This window comes from Equus caballus, chromosome 10 (assembly GCF_041296265.1).
Source record: "Equus caballus isolate H_3958 breed thoroughbred chromosome 10, TB-T2T, whole genome shotgun sequence".
Taxonomy (NCBI): domain Eukaryota; kingdom Metazoa; phylum Chordata; class Mammalia; order Perissodactyla; family Equidae; genus Equus; species Equus caballus.
Window position 1 is genome coordinate 62,774,008 of NC_091693.1, and position 27,155 is coordinate 62,801,162.

Here is a 27,155-nt window from a genome sequence, read left to right on the forward strand (position 1 = left end):
CAATGTGTTCTGCAATGCCTTCTGCTCATGGTCCTCACATCAGGACTCAGACTAATGGAGGCTCCATCGTGAAACTTGCTACCCTAATTGTGGAGGCAGGAAAGGGGAATATGGCAGATGGTGTACTAGCTCTGAAAGCTTCTACATGAAAAGTATCCAAGCCACCTCTACTCACATTTCACTGGCCAAAGCAAGTCACGTGGTCATGCCTAATTTAAAAGACAGTAGTGAAATGCAAGCTTACCGTTTGCCCTGAAGGAAAAGGACAACCAGATTATTTGTAACAGCTGTAATGGCTACCACAATGGCATTCCACTTATGCATGTTATGCTCTTGCTATTTTAATGGATTTTACAATCTACCCATCTTCCAAGAATGAGATGTCTAAGTTCCCTTCCAGCTTCAAATTCTATGGCTGTGTGACTTAAGAACTGCCACTCACCCCTGGTAACTTGCTGAAAATTAGTGTTCAGTAAATGTAGAGAAAATAAAAACATTACTATTTCATAAAAGATGGGAGCTATTTTCCTTAGTAGCAGTTTCCGTAAAAGAAAAAGCAGATTCGGAAGCTTGACAGAATTGTAGGACATTTTTGTTTCTGTGTTGAGTCGCTGGCAATCTTTAACAACTGCTTGCATCCTTGAATTATAAATGTCCATTGGTTTCAAATGACCAGATTCCTCAGCTAGTTAAAGCTTTTTCTTAGTTGAAAATAAACATGTGTATATTTAAATATATCTTTTTAAAAATTGTTATTCTATATTGTCATCAAAAAAAAAAATACCTGAAATATGTCAGTACTCTTCTGTCAGAAAAAATTGCAGTCACATTTTAAAATTTCATGCTTTATGTTCAAACTTTGTTTGAATTTTATTCCTAACATTATCTTTGTAAGCCCAGTAACATTGTAACACCACATTGCTAAATCAGTAAACTTTTCTCTTATATTCAGTTCAGTAGGTTAAGTGATATAATTTTGTGTTCCAAACTGCTGAGTTGTTCAGTTTACACTAAAAATAAATTAGCAGACACTTTTGTTCTATATTTGAAAATGACACTGTCTCTTGACAGCAACCGTACACTTTGCTAAATTTCATTATTTGAAACACATGTATATTTGAAAACATTTCATTTTCGAAAATAAGGACCACAGCATCAAATAATGTTATAATATTTGCTGGCCTTTGAATGATGATTTTTCTACAAAAGTTTTGGGAACTATCCACATGATGGAAACAATTGAAGAGTTCGTTGTTGTTAGTATAATGGAACTTGTTTATCTTGAGTCTGATGACTCAACGCAGTTCTTTTTAAATGTCCTGCTTTTGGTCAAGAAATAGAAAACTTTCTAGCATTAAAGGTAGTCATTTTCACTTCGCACACACTGTTACTCAGCCATAAAGAACTCTCAAGGTATTATAACAAAGCGTGGTATGTGTTCACTTGTTAATAAACAGCTGACAGTTACATTGTGTGCCTGGATCTTGCCACATTTGTGTATCTAGTGTAACTAGATACTAGTTACTCTAGTGCTCTAGTGTAACTGTGCTTGTTTGATTTTTTTTTGTGTGAATGGCCATAAGCAAGCCAGAAGCTTTAATGAACGAGCAATACAGAGCTGTGCTATTGTAAATCAAAAGCACAAGTTTTAATACATGCACTGAAAGATACCAGTGGAAACTTCTGAAATCTGTACAGTTAAAAAATGTGTAAACCTAGTGGTACCAAGGAACATGTTAAGATTCCCTGACTTAGAGTATAATATGGCCAGATTGTATGTTACGGATTTTAAGATACTTTAAAAATATACTAAAAGAGAGAAACTCAAATCAATTACTGTAGAATCACTGAAGGATTTTTCTGAAGTTTGGAGTTCTTTTAAATAGCACAATTTAAAAATCGCTCTTCCACGGGGCTTCAGATGGGGGTGAGCAGGGGGAACTGTGGAAAGCTGAGTTTTTGGTGTTGTTTTGTTTTGTTTTATTTGCATTGGATAAAGCCAAAAAGATAAGTTTAGAATTTTTGTTGTTGTCTGTGCAGCTTGAGAAGTTCCTAATTTTTCCCTCAATTCTAAAGAGGAGTTGGGCACGCTTCTCCTTGATTCATCTTCCCTAATACCTCTCGCCATCAAGGATTGTTGGAATAAAGGGTGAATATCAAACTATTTTCAAAGCCAAATCAGCTCCATGCAGACGGCAGAGACTGTCTTGGAGGAAAGGATGAAGTATAATTCCTCTCAGAAAATATGCTAAAAATGAGAACAGGATCTCCATGTCAATTGTTCTCTTTAGTTTCCTGACCTAGGCTCCCATGTGTTGTTCTCTAAATCACCTTCTTGCTGCCCTTCAAATTCAGGCATCAGCCCAGCAACCCAGTGTACACTCTGAAAATAATTCTGTGAATTCATTCCAAAGTTCTTATATTCAATTATTCTTATTTCCATTCATGTTCCTTATTCATTGCTTCTCATTCACCTCTCTCTCTGTCCTCCCATCCACCTTCTCCCGTTTTCCAATTATACAAGTAGAATAAAATAGATTGTAAATTAGAAATTATAGGAAATATTTGATTTTCTAAAATTTCTTGGTAATGTCCAATATAGTGTCATGAACATGCTGGTTTTACTGAATACTTTATAAATATTATAATAACTTCAATTTCAACTTATTTCTTTTTTAAAATTTAAATTTAAGGGCCAGTCAGGTGGCATAGTGGTTAAGTTTGCATGCTCTGCTTCAGGAGCCTGGGGTTTGCAGGTTTGGATCCTGGGCAGGGACCTAGGACCACTCGTCAGGCCACCCTGTGGCGCATTCCACATAAAATAGGGGAAGATTGGCACAGATGTTAGCTCAGGACCATTCTTCCTCACACACACACAAGAGTTAAATTTAAGTATGCCAAGATATCTCTCATTCATAAAGTATCTCTGTGTCAAAAGATGTATTTTTACAGGGGCCCGCCCAATGGCCAAGTGGTTAGGTTCGCGTGCTTTCCTTCGGCAGCCAGGGGTTTTGCTGGTTTGGATCCTGGGCACAGACATGGCACTGCTCATCAAACCATACTGAGGCAGTGTCCCACATGGCACAACCAGAAGGACCTAGAACTAGAATACGCAACTATGTGCTGGGGGGCTTTGAGGAGAAGAAGAAGAAAAAAAAAGATTGGCAACAGATGTTAGCTCAGGTGCCAATCTTTAATCAGTAAATAAATAAAAGATGTATTTTTACAAGATTCTTGAATGAAAAACTTGAAACCTGCAAAGAAGTTGAAAGAATTTTAACAGTGAATAGCATTATACCCAACATGTACATTGTATAATTAACCTTTTCCTATACTTGCTTTTTCACATAGCTCTGCATTTGTTACCTCTTTGTCAATCCATTAATCTATCTTTTTGATGCATTTCCGAAGAAGTTGCAGGCATCAATACACTGCCCCCTAGGTCCTTCAGCATGCATATCATTAACTAGAGTTCAATATCTTTTGTGAGATAGAATTGATAGACAGTGAAATGCAAAAATTTTAAGTGCGCTAGTCAATAACTTTGACAACTGTCTCCACTTTTGTAACCTGAAGTACTCTCAGGACATTGAACATTATCATCACTCCAGAAAGATCCTTTGTGTCCCTCTTCAGTCCGTCTACACACCCGCTCACCCACAGGCGACAACTATTTTAATTTTTTTCCTACCATAGATTAGTTTTGTCTGTTGTAGAAGCTCCAATGAATCGAATCGCACAGTCTGTCCTCTTTGTATAAAGCTGCTTTCACTCAGTATTGTTGGGAGGCAGTTTTCCTGTGGTCTCAGATTGCTGCCCGCTTTGTGACTGAGGCACTGACTCTCCTTTCCTCAGGACTTTCTTTTTTTAGGGTGTTTATGTAGCAAACTGCCTTGGAACATAGACCAGAGTAAAGGGCAAGCATGCTTACTGCCCATTAGAAAAAATTCAGGTTCCCTCAGGCCAGGGTTCCTTTCTTGTAATGCAACCTCCGTGTGTAGGTTTCATTTGACCTTCTTCACATCACCCTGTGGGAATGGGGGCTTGTAGAACCAGTGCAGAAATATCGATAACTGGTTACCGCTCTTGTTCTGTGTAATAAACTGTCACTTGTCTCTGACTCTGTAGTACCGTGCCTTCTCCCAGCATCTGTGAAATTCTAGCAGGCTAATTATCTAGCTTGTCTTTGAGGTAAAATCAAAGACCCTTTATGGTTCTTGACGAGTATTGTGATGCGTATACCAGTAATTCATTCATTTTTGTTACTCGGTAGTCTTCTATTATATGTACATAGCATAATTTGTGTTAGCATAATATCTGTTCTGTTATTGAAAGATATCTACACTGTTTCTGGTTTTTAGCTATTATAGATAAACCTGTTATAAACATTTGCATACGTGTCTTTGGATCAACATGTGTTTTCATTTCTCTTGGGGAAATACTGGGTTATAGGACAGGCATATATTTAATTCTGTTAGAAATTGTGAAACTTTTCCCAAGTAGATATGCCATTTTATACTCCTGCCAATAATGTGTGAGAGTTCTAGTTGCTCCATAAAATTGATTCCAATTCAGATTTGTGAATTTTTTTCCCATATTACCAAGTAAGTCTCCTATACCAGCTGGGTGTCCTACAATTCAACTCAATTCTGACACGATCTGTCTGGAATTAGCATCAGATCCCACAGGTTAGGGGCTCAGTCCTAAGACTCCTCTCCCTCCACGTTACATGCCAGTCACACGTCCACCTTGTCACCTGTGCTTCTGATCAAATGGCTATAGATTGGAGGTTCCAATAACCCCCTCCTTGGGTTTGATTAATTTGCTAGAAGGGCTCACAGAACTCAGAGAAACATTTTACTTACTAGATTACTGGTTTGTTATATAAGGGTATATAACTCGGGAACAGCCAGATGAAAGAGATGCATAGGGCAAGGCATGTGGGAAGGTGCCCAGGGCTTCTGTGCCCTCTTCAGGCACACCACTCTCCCAGCACCTCTGCTTGTTCATCAACCTAGAAGCTCTCTGAACCCGACCTTTTGGAATTTTATAGAGGCTTCATTATGAAGGCATGATTGATTAAACCATTGGCCATTGGAAATTGAACTGAATCTTCAGCCCCTCTCCCATCCCCAGAGGTCAGGGAGTTGGGACTGAAAGTTCCAACCCTCTAATCACTTGGTTGGTTCCCCTGGTGCTTTCCTTGTGTCACCTCATTAACATAACAAAAGACACCTTTAGGAAATTCCAATGGCTTTAGGAGCTCTGTGCCGGAAAGTGGGACAAAGACCAAATATATTTCTGCCTTTTTGTTTTTTCCTTATTGCAGTGACTAGAACCTTCAGCACAATGTTTAATAGAGATAGCAAGAGTGAGCATCCTTGCCCTATTCGTAATCTGTGCAGGAAAGTTTTCAGTATTTCATTATTAAGTTTGATTTAGCTTTGGGTTTTTCATAGATGTCATTTACTGGATTGTGGATGTTTTTTTCTTTCCTAGTTTGCTAAGAGGTTTTGTTGAATTTTACTTTATTTTCTCTTTCAATTGTTGCCTTAATTTTCAAAGAATTGTCCATTTCTGCTAAGTTGTCAGTTTTATTGGCAATCATTTATTCATAGTATTCCTTTATTATCCTTTTAATGTCTCTAGGATTGGTAATGATAGGCCCTCTTTGATTCCTGATTTTGGTAATTTGTGTCCTCTTTTTATTAGTCTACCCTAGGGGTTTGTCAATTCTGTTGAAAGCGCTGATTTTTGGGTTTCTTCATTATCTGTATTTTTCCCCCTATTTTATTGATTTATACTCATATTATTTTCTTCCATTTACTAACTTTGGATTTGCTTTGCTCTTTTTTTCTAGCTTCTTAAGATGAAACTCTCACACTGATTTGAGACCTCCTTTTTTTTTCCTAATATAAGCATTTAAATCTGTAAATTTTCCTTTATGGATAATTTTAGCAACCTCTCACAAATTTTGATATGTTGTATTTTTCATTATCATTAAAATTTTGAATTTCCTTGTAATTTCTTCTTTCATCTATCAGGTTCATCAAAAGTATCTTCTTTAATTACAAATATTTGTACTTGTTTATCTTATTGATAATTGCTTTCTATTTTAATTCTGTTTTAACTAGAGAATATACTTTTTAAGATGTTCTGAAATATATTGAGACTTTTTTAATGGCTCAGCTTATGGTCTATTTTGGTGAATGGGCCACGTGGAATTGCAAAAAGTTATATTGGCAGTTGATGGGTGCAGTTTGTGTATATATGTATAAATGTCAATTAGGGCAAAATGGTTAATAATGGTTTTTAAGATCTTCTTTTGTCCTAAGTGGCTTTTTTTCTAGTTCTGTCAACTGCTGAGAGTTGCCTATAAAAAACCTCCAAATATGATTAGTATTTGTCTAGTTCTCTTTATAATTCTGTCAGTTATTGATTTATGTTTCCCAAGCTCTATTACTATTATGAAATGAAATAATTATTTCATTATGAAAAGAAATAATTCGTTCTTCATTTTTGGTAATACTGTTTGACTTGAAATCACTTTTACTGTTATTAACACAGCTGTAGGCCTCTCGTTGCTTATTGTTTTGGTGGTGTGTCCTTTCCATCCTCTTTTTTTTAAGTTTTCTATTTTATCTCTTTTCTTCCATTTCTGTCTTCTTATCTGCTGATATGTTATTTTTAAAGTTCCATTTTAGCTCATCTGTTAACTTTTTAACTATATTTTTCTATATTACTTTTAGTCGTTGCTCTAAGGCGTGCATTCTCAAAGAGGAGGAGATCACAAGAGGGTGAAACTTGGATTTGAGGGTGGGGAGCAAAAACCTCCTAAATATGACATGGTTTGTGGCCCTCCAAAGAGCCACAGAACATAAACAAATATTCAGTATATCTGTGTTATTGAAATTTCATGGGGGGAGGCAAATAGGAAAAAAGGCTCCTTATGAGGGGCATAATGAGAAACAGGTGGAGAAACACTGCCCTAGGTTTACAGTATACATCCTTAAATTTTTCATAATGTACATAGACTTGATAGTCTACCACTGCCAAGTAAAATCAGAGATGTATTTTTAAAAAATCAGTCATTGTTATTTATTTCCATGACATTTTAAGTTATGCCCCTTTTTTAAGACTATTTTTTAGAGCAGTTTTAGATTCACAGCAAAATTGAGAGGAAGGTACAGAGATTTCCCGTATACAGCATACCTCATTTTATTGAACATCCCTTTATTGTACTTTGCAGATACTGCATTTTTTACAATTGCAGGTTTGTGGCTACCCTGTGTCGAGCAAATCTGTCGGCGCCATTCTTTCAACAGCATTTGCTCACTTCATGTCTCTATGTCACATTTTGGTAATTCTCACAATATTTCAAATTTTTCTACTATTATTATAGTATGGTATGGTGGTCTGTGATCAGTGATCTTTGATGTTACTGTTGTAATTGTTTTCCACTCCGTGAACCGTGCCCATATATGATAGCAAACTTATTATGAATGATGTATGTGTTCTGACTGCTTCACCACCTGGCCATTCTCCAGCTCTCTCCCTCTTCTCTGGCCTCCCTATTCCCTGAGACACAACAATATTGAGTTTAGGCCATTGATAACCCTACAATGGCCTCTAAGTGTTTAAGTGAAAGGAAGAGTTGCACACCTCTCTCTTTAAATCAAGAGCTAGAAATTATTAAGTTCAGTGAGGAAGGCATGTCAAAAGCAGACACAGGCTGAAAGCTAGGCCTCTTGCACCAGTTAGCCAAGTTGTGAATGCGAAGAAAAAGTTCTTGAAGGAAATTAAAAGTGCTACTCCAGTGAACACACAAATGATAAGAAAGCAAAACAGCCTATTGCTGATATGGAGGAAGTTTTAGTGGTTTGGATAGAAGATCAAACCAGCTACAACACTCCCTTAAGCCAAAGCCTAACCCAGGGCAAGGGCCTAACTCTCTTCAATTCTATGAAGGCTGAGAAGGGTGAGGAAGCTACATGAGAAAAGTCTGAAGCTAGCAGAGATTGGTTCATGAGGTTTAAGGAAAGAAGCTGTCTCCATAACATAAAAGTGCAAGGTGAAGCAGCAAGTGCTGATGGAGAAGCTGTGGCAAGTTCTCCAGAAGATCTAGCTGAGATCATTAATGAAGGTGGCTACACTAAACAACAGATTTTCAATATAGTTGAAATAGCTGGAAGAAGGTGCCATCTAGGACTTTCATAGGTGCAGAGGAGAAGTCAGTGCCTGGCTTCAAAACTTCAAAGGACAGGCTGACTCTCTTGTTAGGGGCTAATGCAGCTGGTAACTTTAAGTTGAAGCCAGCGCTCACTTACCATTCTGAAAATCCTCATGCCCTTAAGAATTATGCTAAATCTACTCTGCTTGTGCTCTATAAATGGAAGAACAAAGCCTGGGTGACAGCACATCTGTTTACGACATGGTTTACTGAATATTTTAAGCCCACTGTTGAGACCTACTGCTCAGAAAAAAAGATTCCTTTCAAAATATTACTGGTCATTGACAATGCACTTGGTCACCCAAGAGCTCTGATGGAGATATACAATGAGATTAATGTTGTTTTCATGCCTGCGAACACATTTGTTGGGCAGCCCATAGATCAAGGAATAATTTCGACTTTCAAATCTTATGATTTAAGAAATACATTTCATAAGGCTATAGCTGCCATAGATTGTGATTCCTCTGATGGATCTGGGCAAAATAAATTGAAAACCTTCTGGAAAGGATTCACCATTCTAGATGCCATTAAGAACATTTGTGAATCAGGTAGAGGTCAAAATATCAACATTAACAGAAGTTTGGAAGAAGTTGATTCCAACCCTCCTGGATGACTTTGAGGGGTTCAAGCCTTCAGTGGTGGAAGTAACTGCACATGTGGTGGAAATAGCAAGAGAACTAGAATTAGAAATGGAACCTGAAGATGTGACTGAATTGCTGCAATCTTGTGGTAAAACTTTAACAGATAAGAAGTCGGATGAGCAAAGAAAGTGGTTTCTTGAGATAGAATCTACTCCTGATGAAGATGCTGTGAATGAAGACTGTTGAAATACCAACAAAAGATTTAGAACGTTACATGAACTTAGTTGATAAAGCAGCAGTAGAGTTTGAGACGATTGACTCCAATTTTGAAAAAAGTTCTACTCTGTGTAAAATGCTATCAAACATCATCACATGGTACAGAAAAATCATTTGTTAAAGGAAGAGTCACTTGATGTGGCCAACTTCATTGTTGTCTTATTTTAAGAAATTGCCACAGATCCCAACCTTCAACAACTACCACCCTGATCAGTCAGCAGCTGTCAACATTGAGGCAAGACCCTCCACCAGCAAAAAAGATTAGTATTGGCTGAACGCTCAGATGATGGTCAGCATTTTTTAGCAATAAAGTATTTTTTAGTTAAGGTAGGTACATTGTTTTTTTAGACATAATGTTGCTACATACATAATAGACCACAGTATAGTGTAAACATAACTTTTATATGCACTGGGAGACCATAAAATTAGTGGGACTCACTTTATTGTGATATTTGCTTTATCCTGGTGGTCCGAAACTAAGCCTGCAGTATCTCTGAGGTATGCCTGTACCCGCTGCTCCCACCTTCGCATAGCCTCACCCATTATCAACATCCCCTGCCAGAGGGTGCATTTGTTACAATTGATGAACCTACATTGACACATCAAAATCGCTCCAAGTCTATAGTTTATATTATGGCTCACTCTTGGTGTTGTATAGTCTATAGGTTTGGTCACATGTATAATATGTACTCATTATTATAGTATCTTAATGAAGTATTTTCACTGCCCTAAAGACCCTCTGTGCCCTACTCCTTCACCACCACCCCAACCCCAATTCTTTTTACTTTCTCCATAGTTTTACCTTTTCCACTAAGTCATATAATTAGAATATAAAATGCGTGGCCTTTTCAGATTGGCTTTTTTTCACTTAGTAATATGCATTTAAGGTTCCTCCATGTCTTTTCATTGGCTTAGTAGCTCATTTCTCTTCAGTGATAAATAATATTCCATTGTTTAGATGTGCCACAGTGTATTTATCAGTTCATGTACTCAAGGACATCTTGGTTGCTTCCAGGTTTTGGCAGTTATGAATAAAGCTGCTATAGACATTCGTATGTGTGTTTTTGTTTGGATGTAAGTTTTCACCTGCTTTGAGTAAATACCAAAGAGCACAGTTGCTGGATTGTATGATAAGAGTATGTTTAGTTTTGTTAAAAAATTGCCAAACTGTCTTCCAGAGTGGCTGCACCATTCTGCATTCACACCAGCCCTGATTGAGAGTTCTGTTGCTACATATCCTCACCAGCATTTGATGTTGTCAGTGTTCCAGATTTTGGCCATTCTAATAGACGTATAATCATATCTCATTGTTGGTTTAATTTACATCTTCCTGATGACACATGATGTGGAGCATCTTTTCTTAAGCATATTTACCATCTGTATGTTTTCTTTGGTGAGGTGTTTGTTAAGGTCTTTGGCCTATTTTTTAATGAAGGAGTTTGTTTTCTTATTGTTGAGTTTTAAGAGTTCTTTATGTACTTTGAATAACAATCCTTTATCAGATGTATCTTTTGCACATATTTTCTCTCAGTCTATGCCTTATCTTCTTTTCTGAATGTTGTCTTTTGCAGAACAGAAGTTTTTACTTTTAATGAAGTCCAGCTATTCAATTATTTTTTTCATGGATCATACCTTTAATGTTGTGTCTGAAAAGTCATGGCCATACCCAAGGTTGTTAGGTTTTCTCCTATCATATCTTCTATGGGTTTTATAGTTTTGTATTTTAAATTTAAGTGTGTGATTCAGGTTGAGTTAATTTTTGTGAAAGGTGTAGGAACTGTGTAGAATCTTTTTTTGTTTTTTTGCATGTGGATGTCCAGTTTGTCCAGCACCATGTTGAGATTTTCATTTTTTGGTGGGGAAGATTTGCCCTGAGCTAACATCCTTTGCCAATCTTCCTCTTTACTTTTTGCTTGAGGAAGACTAGCCCTGAGCTAACATCTGTGCCAGCCTTCCTCTATTTTGTATGTGGGAAGCCTCTGCAGCATAGCTGGTGAGTGGAGTAGGTCCATGCCCGGGATCCAAACCTGCAAACTGCCAAAGTGGAGTGTGTGGAACTTTAACCACTCAGCCATGGGGCCAGCCCCAAGATGTATTTTTTGTAAGTGAGATCTAATTGAAATATAGAATTCTTTCAATGTGATGAAGCATGAATATCATTGAAGCTTAGATTTGATAGGATTTTAAAAAATTTCCTTTGTAGCCATCATGTATTAAGTACCTCTTATTTTCAAAGAGAAACAATAAAATTAGATGTCCTACAATAAAAGGATTAATTTCTTACAATTCATTGTATCAGCTAAGAAGTTTTACAGAAAATTTAAAAAAGTGAAACAAAACAATTAAAAGAATAAAAGATGAGCATGAGTTGAGTAGGGAGGCCTGCGAGAGTCCTATAGCTTCAAGATTCTAAACCTTGATATTGTGATTATGATGTTGAGGTACAATTGAAATATTCTGGAGAATGTTAGACTAGGCATCATGGTATACAAGGGCTTTTGGTGTCAAAGATCTGGGTTTGAGTCCTGATTCCACCATTCATCACATTACACCTTGAGTCTTTCAAAATCCTCATCTAAAAGAGAGAAAATCACAGCTACTTTGTCCTGCATCCCTCCCTCCCTCCCTCTTTCCTTTGTTCTCCACCACCTGGATTCTCCTCCTCTGCCTTGAATATATATTGAGCACCTGCTATGTTTCAGGGATGGTTTTAGGCATGGGGATGTAAATGAAAAATTATGATACTTCGTTTCAGGAAGTTTGTAGCCTTTTTAATCAACAGACATATGATAATGCAGTATGATAAGTGTTATCATGGTGATATATGCCGTGTATAATTGGAGGACTGGAAAAAGAGTACCTGTATTTGCTCTAGGAAGTCATGAAAGGGTTTGAAGATGAGATAATGTTTAAACTGAAACTCAGTAATGTGCAGACATTTGCCAAGTAGGGGTCAGGGGCATGGATAGTTTAGATCACGTGAGATAACAAGTGAAAGCTTCAGCACAGTGCCTGTTTTTGAATAAGTTCTTAAACCTGTATATTTTCTTCTATCTCTCTGGTACTTGGGTCAGCAGGTACAGGAGCAAACTGGATGCTTATAAAAATAGTATAAACTATTTATCGAGCTGCTCTTCCATGTGCTCAGTACTGTTCTAGGCATTTTACATTAATGGTTTGGAATCTAGCAATAACTGTAGTAGATATTTTTTATTCCTTGAAGAGATTATTATCCCCAGTTGATAGATAAGGAAACCATGGCACAGGGTTTTTTTAATGTGCCTGTGGTCATGCAGCTTGTGGTTATAAGTAGCAGGATTGGGACTCAAATCCAGCTTTAATCCCTGCATGCTTTGCATTATGCTTTTTTTGTGTGTGTGAGGAAGATTGGCCCTGAGCTAACATCTCTGCCAATCTTTCTCTACTTTTTATGTGGGATGCCGCCACAGCATGGCTTAATGAACGGTGCATAGGTCCGCTACAGATCTGAACCTGCGAACACTGAGCTGCTGAAGCAGAGCATGTGAACTTAACCACTGCACCACTGGGCCAGTCCTGCATTATGCATTTTAAATGCCATTCTAGTAGTGTTGCCAGTTTTAGTGTGTTCTCAGTTTTGAAGTATAGGCCAGATGGAGGGAATTCCTTAAGGCTTTCTTTAATATTCAGGAAAAGTAGAAAAATTTCATTATTTTTGATCCTATTTGTGTGAAATTTAGTGACTTGACTGAGGCTAACCTGAATTTTACTTTCTGAGGTAAAACTGAGTAAATGTCAACTTCTACAGTGCCACATATTTCTTTTCCCTTCTGTTTTCTTATGGGATTTGAGTTAACTAAGAACTAAAATCTTTCTCCTCTTCAGTAAGTTGAGAAATAAAGAATACATGAAGGGAAGTTGCAACATTGACTAAAAAATAGTTACCCATTCGTTTCCATCTGTGTCTATATAGACAGAGTGAAGTCATAGAATTGGAAAAAAAAAATGTTGTAACAAAGGATAGAGATCTGTATTCTACAACACAAAGAAAAGAAGGAGACTCACCCAATGGTAAGCAATTTGTCTTTGGTTGTGTGACACATTAGTTGTGGAGCCAAGGCTAGATCCCACATCTTCTGGTATTTAGTCCATTGATCTTTCTGTAGTGGTCTTGTGAATGCCTCAGACTTAATGATTTCTGGAGTATCTTGGCATGTAAATCAAAAACATATAGTCCTTAAGAGTCTTGGCCATTACTCATGCACATCATGTAATATGTCTACCACTGCATGTTTTGTAGTAATTAATTGCCCTTCACTAATCGTGTATTTTTCCACTGATATCTTAGAAAAAATAGTCTTAAAATATTGAAAAGAAATACATATATTTGAATTTTCATTAAGGTTTTTCTACTCCTCAGCCTACTAATATTATCTGTTATTCCAGAAATCTGGTTTTTTTAAACATACCTTTATCACCCTACCTTATTGGATTGAAACCCATGCAACGGATTTAACGTTTAATTATATTCTCATTGTGCTACTTAATAATGGAGTGAGTCACTTAAATTTATTGTTGTTATAGTTGGAGAAAGTCAGCTGTCAAGATATTAATTGAGTTGTTCAAGGATTGGTAGTTTAAAAAATGCCAGATTTTGATTTTTACATTTGTTGTCTCCCAGCCGACTATGTTAGATAGTCCTCCTTCTGATGAAGCCCTTGGAGCAGGCTGGGAAAGATGTTTGTATTACTCTTACCACATGACTCTCCATGTTAACAAGAAATTGTTACATGGGGCAAGTAATAATTTATAGCAAGTGATACGTATAACTTCTGAAGTGTTTTGCAAAACCAATTCCTCCTTTCATTTTTCAGTTTAGTTGTAACAATCTCTTGCTAAGACTGTGACAGTTACCTTGTAACAGGGATGGCCACATACATTTGTCATGTCTCCGCATCCAAGGTATTGCCAAAGAAGTTATATTTTTGAAAACACAGATTTGATCTTGCTACTTCTAAAAGCAAAAAAGTATCAGTGGTCTTTATTTTAGACACAAAGAAATGCTTAGGATGTCAATCCAAAATTTCCATTATCTGGCTCTTACTTGCATTTTCCAGCCTCGTTTTTGGTCACTCCCTTCACAATCATACACCTAAACTAAGCTCCTTGCCTTCGGTAAACATGTATTAGCTATCCTGCTACACAAGCATATGGTTAAACCGTTAGCTCAGTTTGGGTTACTATCTTCAGTCTCATGAAAATCTCCCTCTCTCTTCCTGCACTCAGAAATGTACCCATGTTTAGTAGCTGCCATAATGCCTTCACCTAGTTAGAGACCTCTCCTTGGTATTCCCTTTAGCTCTGGGAAATTGTCTTATATTATTCATTTCATAATTCCTTTTTCCATCTTCTGTAATCTCACTCTTAGGGACCCTAGTTCAAGTTGGATGTATGTCCTTTTGGATTCATCCTCGGGACTTCTGGTCTTTTCTGTCATATATTTCATTTTGGGAGGTCTGTTTATTCTATGTCCCCAGAGATTCTCTAACCTTTTACTTCCAACTCACTTAAGTTCCGCCATCGTTTTTGACTTTCTGAGAGTGATTTTTTAATTCCCTGGTTGTTTTTGCTCTTGTTTTATTGATGTTATATCATCTCAAATATCTCTGAAGATACTAATTAGATGGTGTATAAAATTTCTTTTTTTCCTTCTTTTATCTGGGCCTTTCTTTGTTGTGCTGCATGTTTTGTGATTCTTGGTTGACCCTTCAGATATATGAATGAGGGGTAAGAAGGAGGGGTAGGAATGATTTCAGGTCGAGTGGGTAGGGAGCCAGCTCTTGCACCGGTGGCCTCCCAGCTGTACGAATGAACATGAGTTTGTGTGTAGGATTCAGTATTTCATCAGTTGCCCAGATATTTCCTTCAGTCTCTTAAGGAGAGACCTCTCACGTTATTTGCACTGGGGTCATGCTTCGCTGTTTTCGCGTGTGTAGATAGGAATAGGAGTGGGAGGATGAAATGGCTATCTAGTCCGTATACAGACATTTCATTGATCCCCCTGTTCTCTTTTGCTCTTCATTGTACATGTTATGTCTCAGCATAGTATCTCTGGGTGCTGTTAGGAATGTTGGTTCCTACTTCTCTTGCAGTCCCTTTTGTTAGTTTTGTTCAGGTGTGGCTCCTTCAGCTCAGTTAACCAGTCAACAGTTTCTCTAACTTCCAAAAATTTCTTGAATTCTGCTTTCTGTTGATGGCACCCCTCTCATTCTCTTCATCATTATTTTACTGTCATTTTGATGGCTTTTAAAGAGTAACATTAGGCACATGTTTATTCAGCCTGCCATCTTGAACTGCAAGTCAGCTTATGCTTCCTGGAGAAGAAAATATACTCTTACTTCTACGAAGAACCAAGCATAAAACTGTAGCAATACCTCAGTGCCTTCCCAGTCTACTTGGAGAGAAAAAGCATGTGCCAAGAGAGATAAGTAATCCCATTTCTAACTGGAACCTTAGGTGGAAATACTTGGTAAATAAAGTATAGCCTTTGGATGGCTCTCATTTGACTCCATATTCCTTGAATCCATATTCTTTGAAAGTCATTTAGAAATGATTGAGAAGAGGAAACGGAGTATAGCAAGGACATTGAAAGTCAGTATTTATATAATTCTGAAATAAACTTGTGCCACAATGAATTTAAAACTTTGGAATAAAAGGAAGTGAGAAGAAAGGGAAGCTTCTTTGGGGGGAGGAAGAGGAATGCAAATTAGACGTGTTAGATCAGTTAACTTAACACATGCACATTTACAATTGGCCTGTCCCCATTTTAAGTGCCTTATGTCTTAGTAGGCATGTCAGCAACTTCTTCTAAATGCTTCTTCCTTCATTTGGTCATTCCTTTGTTCATTTATTCATTCAAGAATTGCAATTCTCTCCTATAGAGAATAAACCTTTATTTAGTCCAAACAAGTGTCTCAGATGACAATGTAAACCCAGACACTGAAAGTCCTGCTTTGTACAGGTCTTCCATGTAGATTAAACAAAAATCTACATAAATCTACATTCTTAGTTCACACAGGCAGAACATCATGGATTGTGAGGCATATCAATGAAGATGATTAGAAAATATGGGTAGAAAAGGGAAGAACAAGGAAAATAGATCTATATGAACTTCTGAATGGAGTCAGAGAATAATGTATTACCATGAACCATTATAACCCTATCAGCATTTTAGTCCAAATTTGCCATACACAGTATCACCGTGACACTAAAAATACAAAAAGTTATTTTATGTAGTTGAAGTAGGAGCTGGAAAATTTGACTTTGCGTGAGCAATTCACTTAATACCTTAGAGTTCAGTCCACCTTTTTTTTTTCGAGTGAGAGTTGGACTAAATCATCTTTAGGGATCTTAGTGATGTCAAATCTAGAAGGCTTTTAAGTATTGAATGACAGCTATTTGCAGGCATTATTCTAAGACCTTTGGGTAATACTAAGATATATATATCACCATCCCTGGCCTTCAGGAGAAGATAAAGCCAAAAAAAGCAAATAAGAAATAAAATGTCCACAAATATCTACATTACACAGCAGTGTATTATAAAAAGTATATAGAAGAAGCAATTAAATGAAAGAGGAAAGAATTTCCAGCTTGGGGCAATTGAGGATGATTGCATAAAGGATCATTTGAACAATGCCTTGAGTCTTGAGTAAGTTTTTTTTTTTTTTTCCTTTTTCTCCCCAAAGCCCCCCGGTACATAGCTGTATATTCTTAGTTGTGGGTCCTTCTAGTTGTGGCATGTGGGACGCTGCCTCAGCGTGGTCTGATGAGCAGTGCCATGTCCGCGCCCAGGATTCGAACTAACGAAACACTGGGCCGCCTGCAGCGGAGCGCGCGAACTTAACCACTTGGCCACGGGGCCAGCCCCTTGAGTAAGATTTTTATAGACAGTTAAGACTAGGAGAGTGTGACCCCACCAGTATAAGCTGGAGTACAGAGATGTGAGAAAACGTGAAGTGTGTCCAGTGAAGTACAAGTCAGCTGGCTTTGTTCATGGAGAAGTTGTGTTTTAGAGTGATAGGAAATATAGTTAGAGGTAAGGTTATGAATGGTCTCACCTACAATCTAAGAGAGGTATTGTAGATCTTTGAGACAGGAGACTGACAGGCTGAGAATTTTTCAGAGAGAGTATGCAGTGTGGAAGGTGCTGTGGAGTAGGGAGGAGATTGATGCTGAAGTATCAATGAAAAACTATTACACTTATCCAGCTAGGAGACAGTCAGACCTGAAGTAGGGCGGTGGCAATCCAGTGAAATTGCTGGAGCAGATGAAAGAGATTATGAAGTAAGAATGTCCAAGAGTCACTAAATGGTTTGGGTAAAACTAAGGAGTGGAACCAGTGTGACTGGAAAAATGGAAGCACCTTTAATAAAAATTGTCAAGTCAAAGGGTGAAGTTGATTTTTGTGAAGAAATGTGAACTAATTCACTGTCTTTTAACAAACCTTTCCCATCTATGTAGTAGCAATTTTGATATAGTAGTAAAGATAGAGTATTCTACGTGAATCCTTGTCTTTTTCTTGCAAAGCCATTCTAGTTTCTTGGGGATATTATTATTTTCTTGGTAATTATTATGAATCTAAATTGCCTTATGTACTAATTTGGGGAAGGAGGAGTATATGATAGAATACCAAAAAGTATTCTTTCAGAATATCATGAAGAATAGCCAGAACTTAGTGGTCCATAAGAGTGGAATTTTACTTTAGATTTGGAAAAGCACTTCACTTATAAATGATACCTATCAAAAATTGTAATAGTAGAGAATGAAATCAAATTAAATGCACCCATACACTAGGAACCATAAGGAAGTAAGTGATAGAATTTTTATTACAGAAGCAAAACGTGAACATACGATAGTTCTAATTAAAACTACTGTTCCTTTGTTTTCTGAGTTTCAACAGTTGACCTGTGCTGCAGTTTATCTGATTTGATAATCTGCACTTTTCTTTCCTTTTTTTTTTCTTAAAGATTGGCACCTGGGCTAACAACTGTTGCCAATCTTTTTTTTTTTTTTTCTTCTGCTTTATCTCCCCAAACCCCCCCTGTACACAGTTGTATATCTTAGTTGCAGGTCCTTCTAGTTCTGGGATGTGGGACGCCACCTCAACGTGGCCTGACGAGCAGTGCCATGTCCGCTCCCAGGATCCGAACCCTGGGCCGCGGCAGCGGAGCGCGCGAACTTAACCACTCGGCCACGGAGCGGGCCCCTACACTTTTCTTGAGTGGGGAGCGAGAAAGGAAATGAAAGCAAAAGAGCTATTTATAATTAATGAGGAGAAAAAAATAGAAGATTGGGAAATGTTACATAAAGCTTTAAAAACAATAATTTTTTTGTTTTTTTAAAAGAGTGTAGGCAGTTGTGATTTCTTTTTCTGATTTCTACATAGTATCAGACAGCAGAAAATGTGCTGCTGAGTCGCAGACTTCCAGCTGAGGGATTTCTCAGTGGCAGATAACCTGACTAGAAACTGGTTAGAAACTCTGTTTTCTTGTGTCATATTGCTTTAATAAGGCATAGTCTCCTTTTGCATTTAATTTTGAAGTGTCGTTTTATTTGTTTCTTGTAATTATTTGGTTATAGGTGATTATTTAGCTGCCTTTAATGTCATGGACTTAGGAGGGGTGAAGATTTTTCTGGTCCAGTATTTCCCTAAGTGTGTTAGTTATCTGTGTTTATAAAGAAAGGGCTCTGGGATCAACTAGGTCGGGAAATTGCTGAATTAAACACAAACAAGATTTTTATTTTGGTGGTAGTTAGAGGGGAGGGTATGGAAGCTCAGAGACTATTTAATATGCTAATGTGACTTAACTAAGGAGAAACAACATAGAGCATTTCACATATTTATTTACCCACAAAATCCTTTCTTCATGGAGTCTTTTTTGAAAACATTGTTCTTCAGGACATATGTGGGGAAACTCAAATCCCTTAAATTTATAGATAAATAGAAAAGAGATAAAATGGCTCCTTCAGAGTGCATAGCTATTTACTTAAAGAACTAGACTTGCACCAAAGTTTCCAACCATATTTAGTTTTGCTTCCTTTTGCCCCGAAATGCAGAAAAGTCTTTAAAGCTACTTGATATGCCAAGTTGGATCTGTAAAATAATTTACATAGGGAGATTTGAAGAAATACATAAAACTAATGATTTAATTTTTTTTGTATATTTTGAATTGGCACATTGACTTTGTTGGAGAGAGTTAGGTAGAAAAAGCCTATTAATATTTGTAACCAAGATTACACTTTTGCAATAAGGAAACTTTTTTTTTGCAGAAATCAACTATCTTTCAACTTATAAAAAATCTGTTTCCTTTCAAATTATAGAAAGCTCAAACAGTATAATAATGTGTATGTCAGAAAACTTTCCAACTTTCCCATAAAAGGACTGGAGAAAATGACTGTTTATGATTTGCTGTCTGTTGTTCCAGACCCCATCTCTATGTAAAAAAACATGTATCTTTTAAAAACTTCTTTACATAGTTGGCATTATGGTAGACACACTGTTCTTTACCCTTAATTTTTTTGTTTTTGAGGAAGATTGGCCCTGAGCTAACATCTGCTGCCCATCTTCCTCTACTTTATATGTGGGACGCCTGCCACAGCACAGCTTGCCAAGCGGTGCCTAGGTCCACACCCAGGGTCCAAACTGGTGAACCCTGGGCCGCCGAAGCGGAAGGTGCAAACCTAACCGCTTCGTCACTGGGCCAGCCCCTACCCTTAATTGTTTTGCTCAACAATATTACGTTTATCTTCCCACACTAATACATGTAGATCTTCTTTTAGTGGCTCAACAGTGTTGCATTATATAGCTCTACTATAATTTATTTAATCAGTTTTCCATTGATGGACATTAGGGTAGTTGTAATATTTTTACCGGACAATGCTGTAGTGAATTTGATACGGGTCTTTTTTTTTTTTTTCCGAACCTCTGTGCAAATATGTCTGTAGGAGAGTTTTTGAAGTGGAATTGCTGGGCCAAAGAATATGCGTATTTAAATTTTTTTAAGTATTGCCAAATTGCCTTTAAAAAATGATATTAGTTTGTCCTCCCACTACCAGCATTGCAACAGGAAACTTATAAGGGTATAACTTGTACTGAACTTGAAAAAAAAAACACTTTATACTTTGTAATGGGTAACAGAGAATATCTTTCTATGTTAAAATCATAGAGATAATTTGTAAAGCTTTAATCATCATGATCTCTCTCTCTCTCTCTCCCTCTCCCCCTTTACAGAGCAAATTATTCATGGAAGGATTTAGAAGCCTAAAAGAAGGAGAACCGGTGGAATTCACATTTAAAAAATCTTCCAAAGGCCTTGAATCAATACGGGTAACAGGACCTGGTGGGAGCCCCTGTTTAGGAAGTGAAAGAAGACCCAAAGGGAAGACACTACAGAAAAGAAAACCAAAGGGAGATAGGTAATCATTTTACTTCGTTAGTTTATGACTTTATTGTATTTGGAAAAGATTTCTGAAAATTTACTTATATTTTTATGATGTTATTGGACTTTGCATAGCCCAGCCAAAATAAAATAAAATACCACCACTGCCACATAGTGGAATAGAATTCATCAATATAGGCTTTCTTGCAGTTTGAACTGTCTGCAGAATGTACTTAACTGAGCATTCATTCAGCGTTGAGCACTAGGTAGTCTCCTGACTATCATTTCCACCAGACCGTTCTGAGACCACAAATGAGAAAGAAGCTGATGTTCCCAACAAACAGAAGTGCCCCTCTGTACATCTTAACACTTTTTTTCAAATGCAGATACACTTACTGCTTTGTCTGTTTTTAAAAGATAACTCATATAGAAAATTCAAACAATATAAAAAACTGTAAAGAAGTCAGGAAAAAAATCATTTGAAATCCTGACTAGAGGTGGGAATCATAATATGTATGCAGTATTTTTGAAACTTGGATTTGTTTTTTTAACTTAACAGTATATCATGGAACATTTCATGTCAATCATTAGCACCTGCATAAACTCCCACTGTGTGAATGAACCAAAATGTAAACAAGGCTATGTTAAATTAATTGCTAAATTTAGACTGTTTCCAGTATTTTGAATGTATCAGTAGTACCACAGTGGGGATCCTTATATGTACATGTTTGAAAAATTGTCTGATTAGATCCTTAGGACAAATACCTAATAGTGAAAAATCTGGATCGAAAACTATGCACTTTAAAAATTTTGATGTCGATTTCCAAACTGCTCTCCAGAAATGATTAGGGCTAATGTACAACCCCTTCAGAAGTGAGACTGCTCATTGAATGATGTCATCTTTTTAATCTTTTCCAATTACATAGGTTAAGAGACGCGGCTCATTTTTTCCTTTGCATCTTTTGATTAGATTAGAGGTTAAATATATGTTCGTTTTCCTTTTTATTTATTTTTTTAACCTTTTTTTTTTTTTTAAAGATTGGCACCTGAGCTAACAACTGTTGCCAATCTTCTTTTTTTTTTTTCCCTGCTTTTTCTCCCCTAAATGCCCCCAGTACATAGTGGTATATTTTTTTGTTGTGGGTCCTTCTAGTTGTGCTATGTGGGATGCTGCCTCAACATGGCCTGATGAGTGGTGCCGTGTCCGTGCCCAGGATCCGAACCCACGAAACCCTGGGCCGCCAAAGTGGAGCGCGCAAACCCAACCACTCGGCCATGGGGCTGGCCCCTCATTTTTATTTTTTTCTTCTATGGATTGTAGGTTTCTTGTTCTTGGCTCATTTTTCTGTTGAGAATTTCATTTGCTATTATTGATTTGTAAGTTCTCTGTTTAGGAAAAAACTCAGTGTTCTGCTTTCCTATATTGGGAAAAACCCAGTTCTTCCTGAATATGTTTCTCTCCTGTGTGTCTCCTTTACTTTTACACAGAACACTTCACCTCTGGTCACCAAATGTGTGGAGATTTTTCTCCACTCCAATCAATTCTCCATCACACCAGCTGGGTGTCCTAGAATTTAACTCAATCCTGACACTATCTACCTGGAGAGAGCATCAGATTCCACGGGTTAAGGTCTCACTCACACAAGACTGCTTGCCACCACGCTTCAGATGCCAAAAGCAGGTGGTGGGTCCCCAGGTTACCCAAAGCTTCTGTTGGATTTGGCTACAAATTGGAGGTTCCCACAACCCCCTCATCAGGCTTGATTAATTTGCTAGAGTGGCTCACAGAACTCAGGGAAACACTTACTTACATTCACCAGTTTGTTAAAGGATATGATAAAGGACACAGATGAACAGCCAGATGAAGAGATCCACGGGGCGAGTTCTGGGAGGGTCCCAGGTGCAGGAGATTCTGTCTCTGTGGAGCTGGGGTACATCATCCTCCCAATGTGGATGTGTTCACCAACCTGGAAGCTCTCTGAACCCCATACATTTGGGATTTTATGGAGGCTTCATCAAATAGGCATGATCAATCATTAACTCCATTTTCAGCCCTTCACCCTTCTTAAGAGAATGGTAGGTTTGTGGCTGAAAATTCCAAGTTTCTAATTGTGACTTGCTCTTTCCGGTGACCAGCCCCCATCCAGCCATCCAGGAACCCACCCGGAGTTGCCTCATTAGAACAAGACAGTCCTATCACCCAGGAAGTTACAAGGGTTTCAGGAGCCCTGTGTTAGGAATAGAGGTCAGAGACCAACATTAGAACAAGAGATGCTTCTAGTCTTCTTATCACTCAGGAAGTTACAAGGGTTTTAGGAGCTCTGTGTCAGGAACTGGGGGCAGAGACCAATATATATTTTCTATTATCTCACATTCTCTTTGTATATTTACGATGTTAACCTTTTGTCTCAAATAGATAATATTTTTTTTTTGCTTGTGAAATGTATTTTAGCTTTAATTTTAGTGACTTTTAAAAATAGTATTGAAGTTTTGAACTTTTATACTGACATGTCTGTCACGCTTTCCTTAATGCTATCTGACTTGATTGCTATCTGGCTTTCCAAACTACCAAATTAAAAATATACTTCATTCATCTATATTTTCTAATGTAATTTTTATTAATTCATCTTTTACATTAACTATCTCTTCTCTTTGTATGTAATTTGTTTTTGAAGGGAGGACTATAAGTATCTGGATTTTCTTTTCTCTTCTCTCCAAATTGCTAGCTAGTTATCTCAACAGCATTTATTGTCTGGTCTATATTTTCACACTGGTTTGAAAAGCCATCAGTAAGAGAATAAATTCAGTTTTCATCTACATTTTTTTTTTTTTTTTTTTAAAGATTTTATTTTTTCCTTTTTCTCCCCAAAGCCCCCCGGTACATAGTTGTGTATTCTTCGTTGTGGGTTCCTCTAGTTGTGGCATGTGGGACGCTGCCTCAGCGTGGTCTGACGAGCAGTGCCATGTCCGCGCCCAGGATTCGAACCGACGAAACACTGGGCCGCCTGCAGCGGAGCGCGCGAACTTAACCACTCGGCCACGGGGCCAGCCCCTCATCTACATTTTTAAGAGCTCATTTTGTGTAAAAGAAAGTCCATGAAAATGTGTGAAGGTGTAATGATACACTTACCTGTTAAAGTGATTTTCTGTTCCCAAAGAGAGAGATAGTATATACATACAAGTAAAGCAATGTAAAATAAAATAAAACAAAATCCTTTATTTTCCCGTGTCTTTGAGGTAAAATCTTTAAGTATAGTTCTGGCATGTTTTAATTTTTGTAATTTTTTATTTTGGGGGGAAGATGAGCCCTGAGCTAACATCTGCTACTAATTATCCTCTTTTTTTTTTTGCTGAGGAAGATTGGCCCTGAGCTAACATCCATACCCATCTTCCTCTACTTTATATGTGTGACACCTGCCACAGCATCTCTTGATAAGTGGTGCATAGGTCTGCACCGGAGATCTGAACCGGCAAAACCCAGGCTTCTGAAGGAGAGCTTGCTAACTTAACCACTGCACCACTGGGCTGGCCCCAGTTCTGGCATGTTTTACATGTGTGCTGGATTGGAATCAGTAAGAGAGGGAAAGTAGTGGAGGGTGAGAATAGAGAAGTAAGACAGCAGGACATTCCTTCATGTAGGACCTTGTCAACCATTGTAAGGACTTTGGTTTGGGGGAAGATGGGAAGTCATTGGAAAATTTTAAGTTGACAAGTAACATGAGCTGATTTATCTCCTTAAAGTATCCTTCTGGCAGCTGTGATGACAACGCAAAGTGGAGAGGCAAGAATGGAAGCAGAGAGACCACTAAGGAGGCAGCTCCGATAATGCAGGAAAGAGATACTGGTGGTTCCGATTAGGATGGTGGCAGTAGAGGTGGTAAACAAAAATCTTGATATGTTTTGAAAGTAGAGACAGCAGGATTTGCTATCGGATCATATGTGGACTGTGAAAGAAAGTGAAGTGTTCAGCATGACTTCAGGGTTTGTTTGGCCTGAGCAACCGGAAGGATGAAAGAACCATTTACCAAGATGAAGAAGACTAGAGAAGGAGCAGGAAATCATGATTTCAGATATATTTAGTTGGAGATGTATAGTAGACATCCCAGTGGAAATGTAGATTAGGTGGATGGATGCATAAGGATGGAGTTCCAAGCTAGAGATAAAAATTTGGTGGTATTCAGCAAAAAAGGTGATATTTACAGCCTTAGGACTGAATGAAATCTCCGTCAGAGTGAGCATACATAGGAAAGAGAAGAGGACTGAGCCCTGGAGCATTCCCTCATTTAGGGGATCAGGAAGAGTAGGAGGAATAGCAAAGGGCACTAAGTAAGAAAAAGGGAAAGAGGAGGAGAATCAAGAGAAGATTTTGTCTCAGAAGTCAAGGAAAGAAGTGTTTCAAGGAGAGGGTATCAGTAGTGTTAAACAGTGCTCATGGTGAAATGATCAAGTAAGATTACCAACAACACTTGACCATTTAGCAACAGGGAAGTCATTGGTGTAGTTGACAAGAGCAGATTCAGTGGACTGGCGAGAGTAAAAGCCTAAGTGTGTTGTGTTCAACAAAGAAGGAAAGGAGAGGAAGTGGAGACAGCAAGAACAGATCATTTTTTGAGTTTTCCTCTAAATGGGAGCAGAAAAATGAAGCAGTATCTGAGGGGAAGAAATTATAGCATGTTTATTTGCCAGTGGGAATGGTCTAGTAGAAAAGGAAAGATTGAACATGCAGGGGAGGGAGGGCAATGGCTGGAGTGATTTCCTTGAGTGGGAGAGAGGATCAGGATTTAAAGCACAACTGAGAGAGCTAGCGAGGACAGATGGTTCATTCTTCAAAACTGGAGGTAAGGCACAGCATACGGGTACACATATGGGTGGGTAGGTAGATGTGAAGATGGAATAAGGTAAGATTTCTCATCTTTTTATGCTGTTTTCCTAGGGAAACGTGAAGCAAAGAGGAGGTTTCAAAATTAAAAAAGAAAGGAGAAGGTATGAAATCGGAAAATAGAAGAGTGAACGCATTATAGAGAAAAGTTAGAATTCCAGATTATACAAAAAACCCACTTCAGGTTAATGGGCAGTGTGATCCTGTTTTTTCTCCTGCCATTGTTGACTTCAATGGCTACAGCTGTGAAACAGGCAGAAAGATGGATTTAACTACAGCTGGGGCTTTGGTAGTGAGAATGACAAAGGGAAAGAAGCGAGGACACTGAGGGTGTATGCAAGGGAGCGGTTGCAATGATGGATCATAGAATATAAACTGTTTAAGGAGTAAAGACATTGAAAAAGTGTCAGGCTCATGGTGTGTAGGTTGCAAATGGGGTCAAAGAATTGCTGAAGTTGGAGTACTAGAAGGAATGAGCTGACAAGGTAGAAGTTGGTGGTGGTCAGGGGGTGAATAACTGCTCCAACTGCTGACGTTTGTTGTTTGTTGTGTTCTTATTGTGATTAAAGCTTTTACACATTTGATATCTAATGACTTCTAACTAAGTACAGGATGTCCATCATTTTTGTCACTAGAATTAGCAGTTCCCTGTGCCACTTGTTTTTATAAAATGATGGATACAAACTGCAATAAAATATTCAAATAAGCCTAGAGACTCCTGTATAGAAACTGAAACAATGAGAAAACAAGATGCAACAGTGTTAGCTGATGGCTGGAACAGTTACCAAGGCAGTGATTTGCTCTCTAAATGTTTAAAAGACTTCAGAGATCTTTGGTAACTTTCTTGATTTTTCCCATGGTCATTAACCATGTCTACTTGCTGAGACACCTTTAATAATGAGAATAAAATTGTGCTTTGATCCAGATTTTCATGTTTCTTAGCATAATTATGTAAAGTAGCCTCAAAAATCTTAAAATATTCTATATTTTCTAGTTATTTCCCATTGCCTGTTTTTTCCTTACGCTTTTGCTTTATTAAGTATTTTATTGTATTTCAAAGAACCAGCTCTTGGATTAATTTCTGTTACACTGTTTTTTCTTAATACTTTCTATGATTATTCTTATGATTTTCTCCCATTTTATTTTATTTTTACTTTGCATTATGAAAGTTTTCAGAATAAAAAAATGGTATGGTCAACATCCATATATATATACCCATGTCATATATATCAATAATTATAAACATTTTTGTGAAAAGTTTTTAAAGTTTTAAAATATATTACAGATGCATAACACTGTAATATCATGCTATATCATCCCTGTCAAAATAAATAATACTTCCTTAGTAGCATCTAGTATCCAGTCCATATTAAAATTTCCCCAGTTCAAAACTTATCTTTTGTGGCTATTTTTTTCAAATCAGAATCCAGTTAAGGAACATGACTTTAAGTTAGTTTTTATGTCTTAAGTCTCTTGTAATCTAAAACAGTGCCTCCCTACACACATGTTCTTCTAGGCCAATTTTTTTTTCTTTCAGAAGATTGGCCCTAACATCTCTTGCCAATCTTCCTCTTTTTTTTTCTCTCCCCATGGCCCAGTACATAGTTGTGTATCCTAGTTGTAAGTCATTCTAGTTCCTCTATATGGGATGCCACTACAGCATGGCTTGATGAACAGTGTGTAGGTCCACACCTAGGATCCAAACTGGAGAACCCCAGGCCCCTGAAGCAGAGTGTATGAACTTAACCACTCGACCAGAGGGCTGGCCTCAG

The 27,155-nt window shown here is 37.7% G+C and overlaps 1 protein-coding gene across 5 annotated transcripts in view; it reads left to right on the plus strand.

The window, feature by feature from the left end:
• Positions 1-27,155, plus strand: part of LIN28B (lin-28 homolog B) — a 151,247-nt gene that overhangs the window by 70,881 nt on the left and 53,211 nt on the right. For all 5 annotated transcript variants that reach the window (XM_070223617.1, XM_023650862.2, XM_070223620.1 and 2 more), the window contains one exon: positions 20,357-20,541. In XM_070223617.1, coding sequence (XP_070079718.1) covers positions 20,357-20,541 — 185 coding nt within the window. The remainder of the gene's footprint in view (positions 1-20,356; positions 20,542-27,155) is intronic.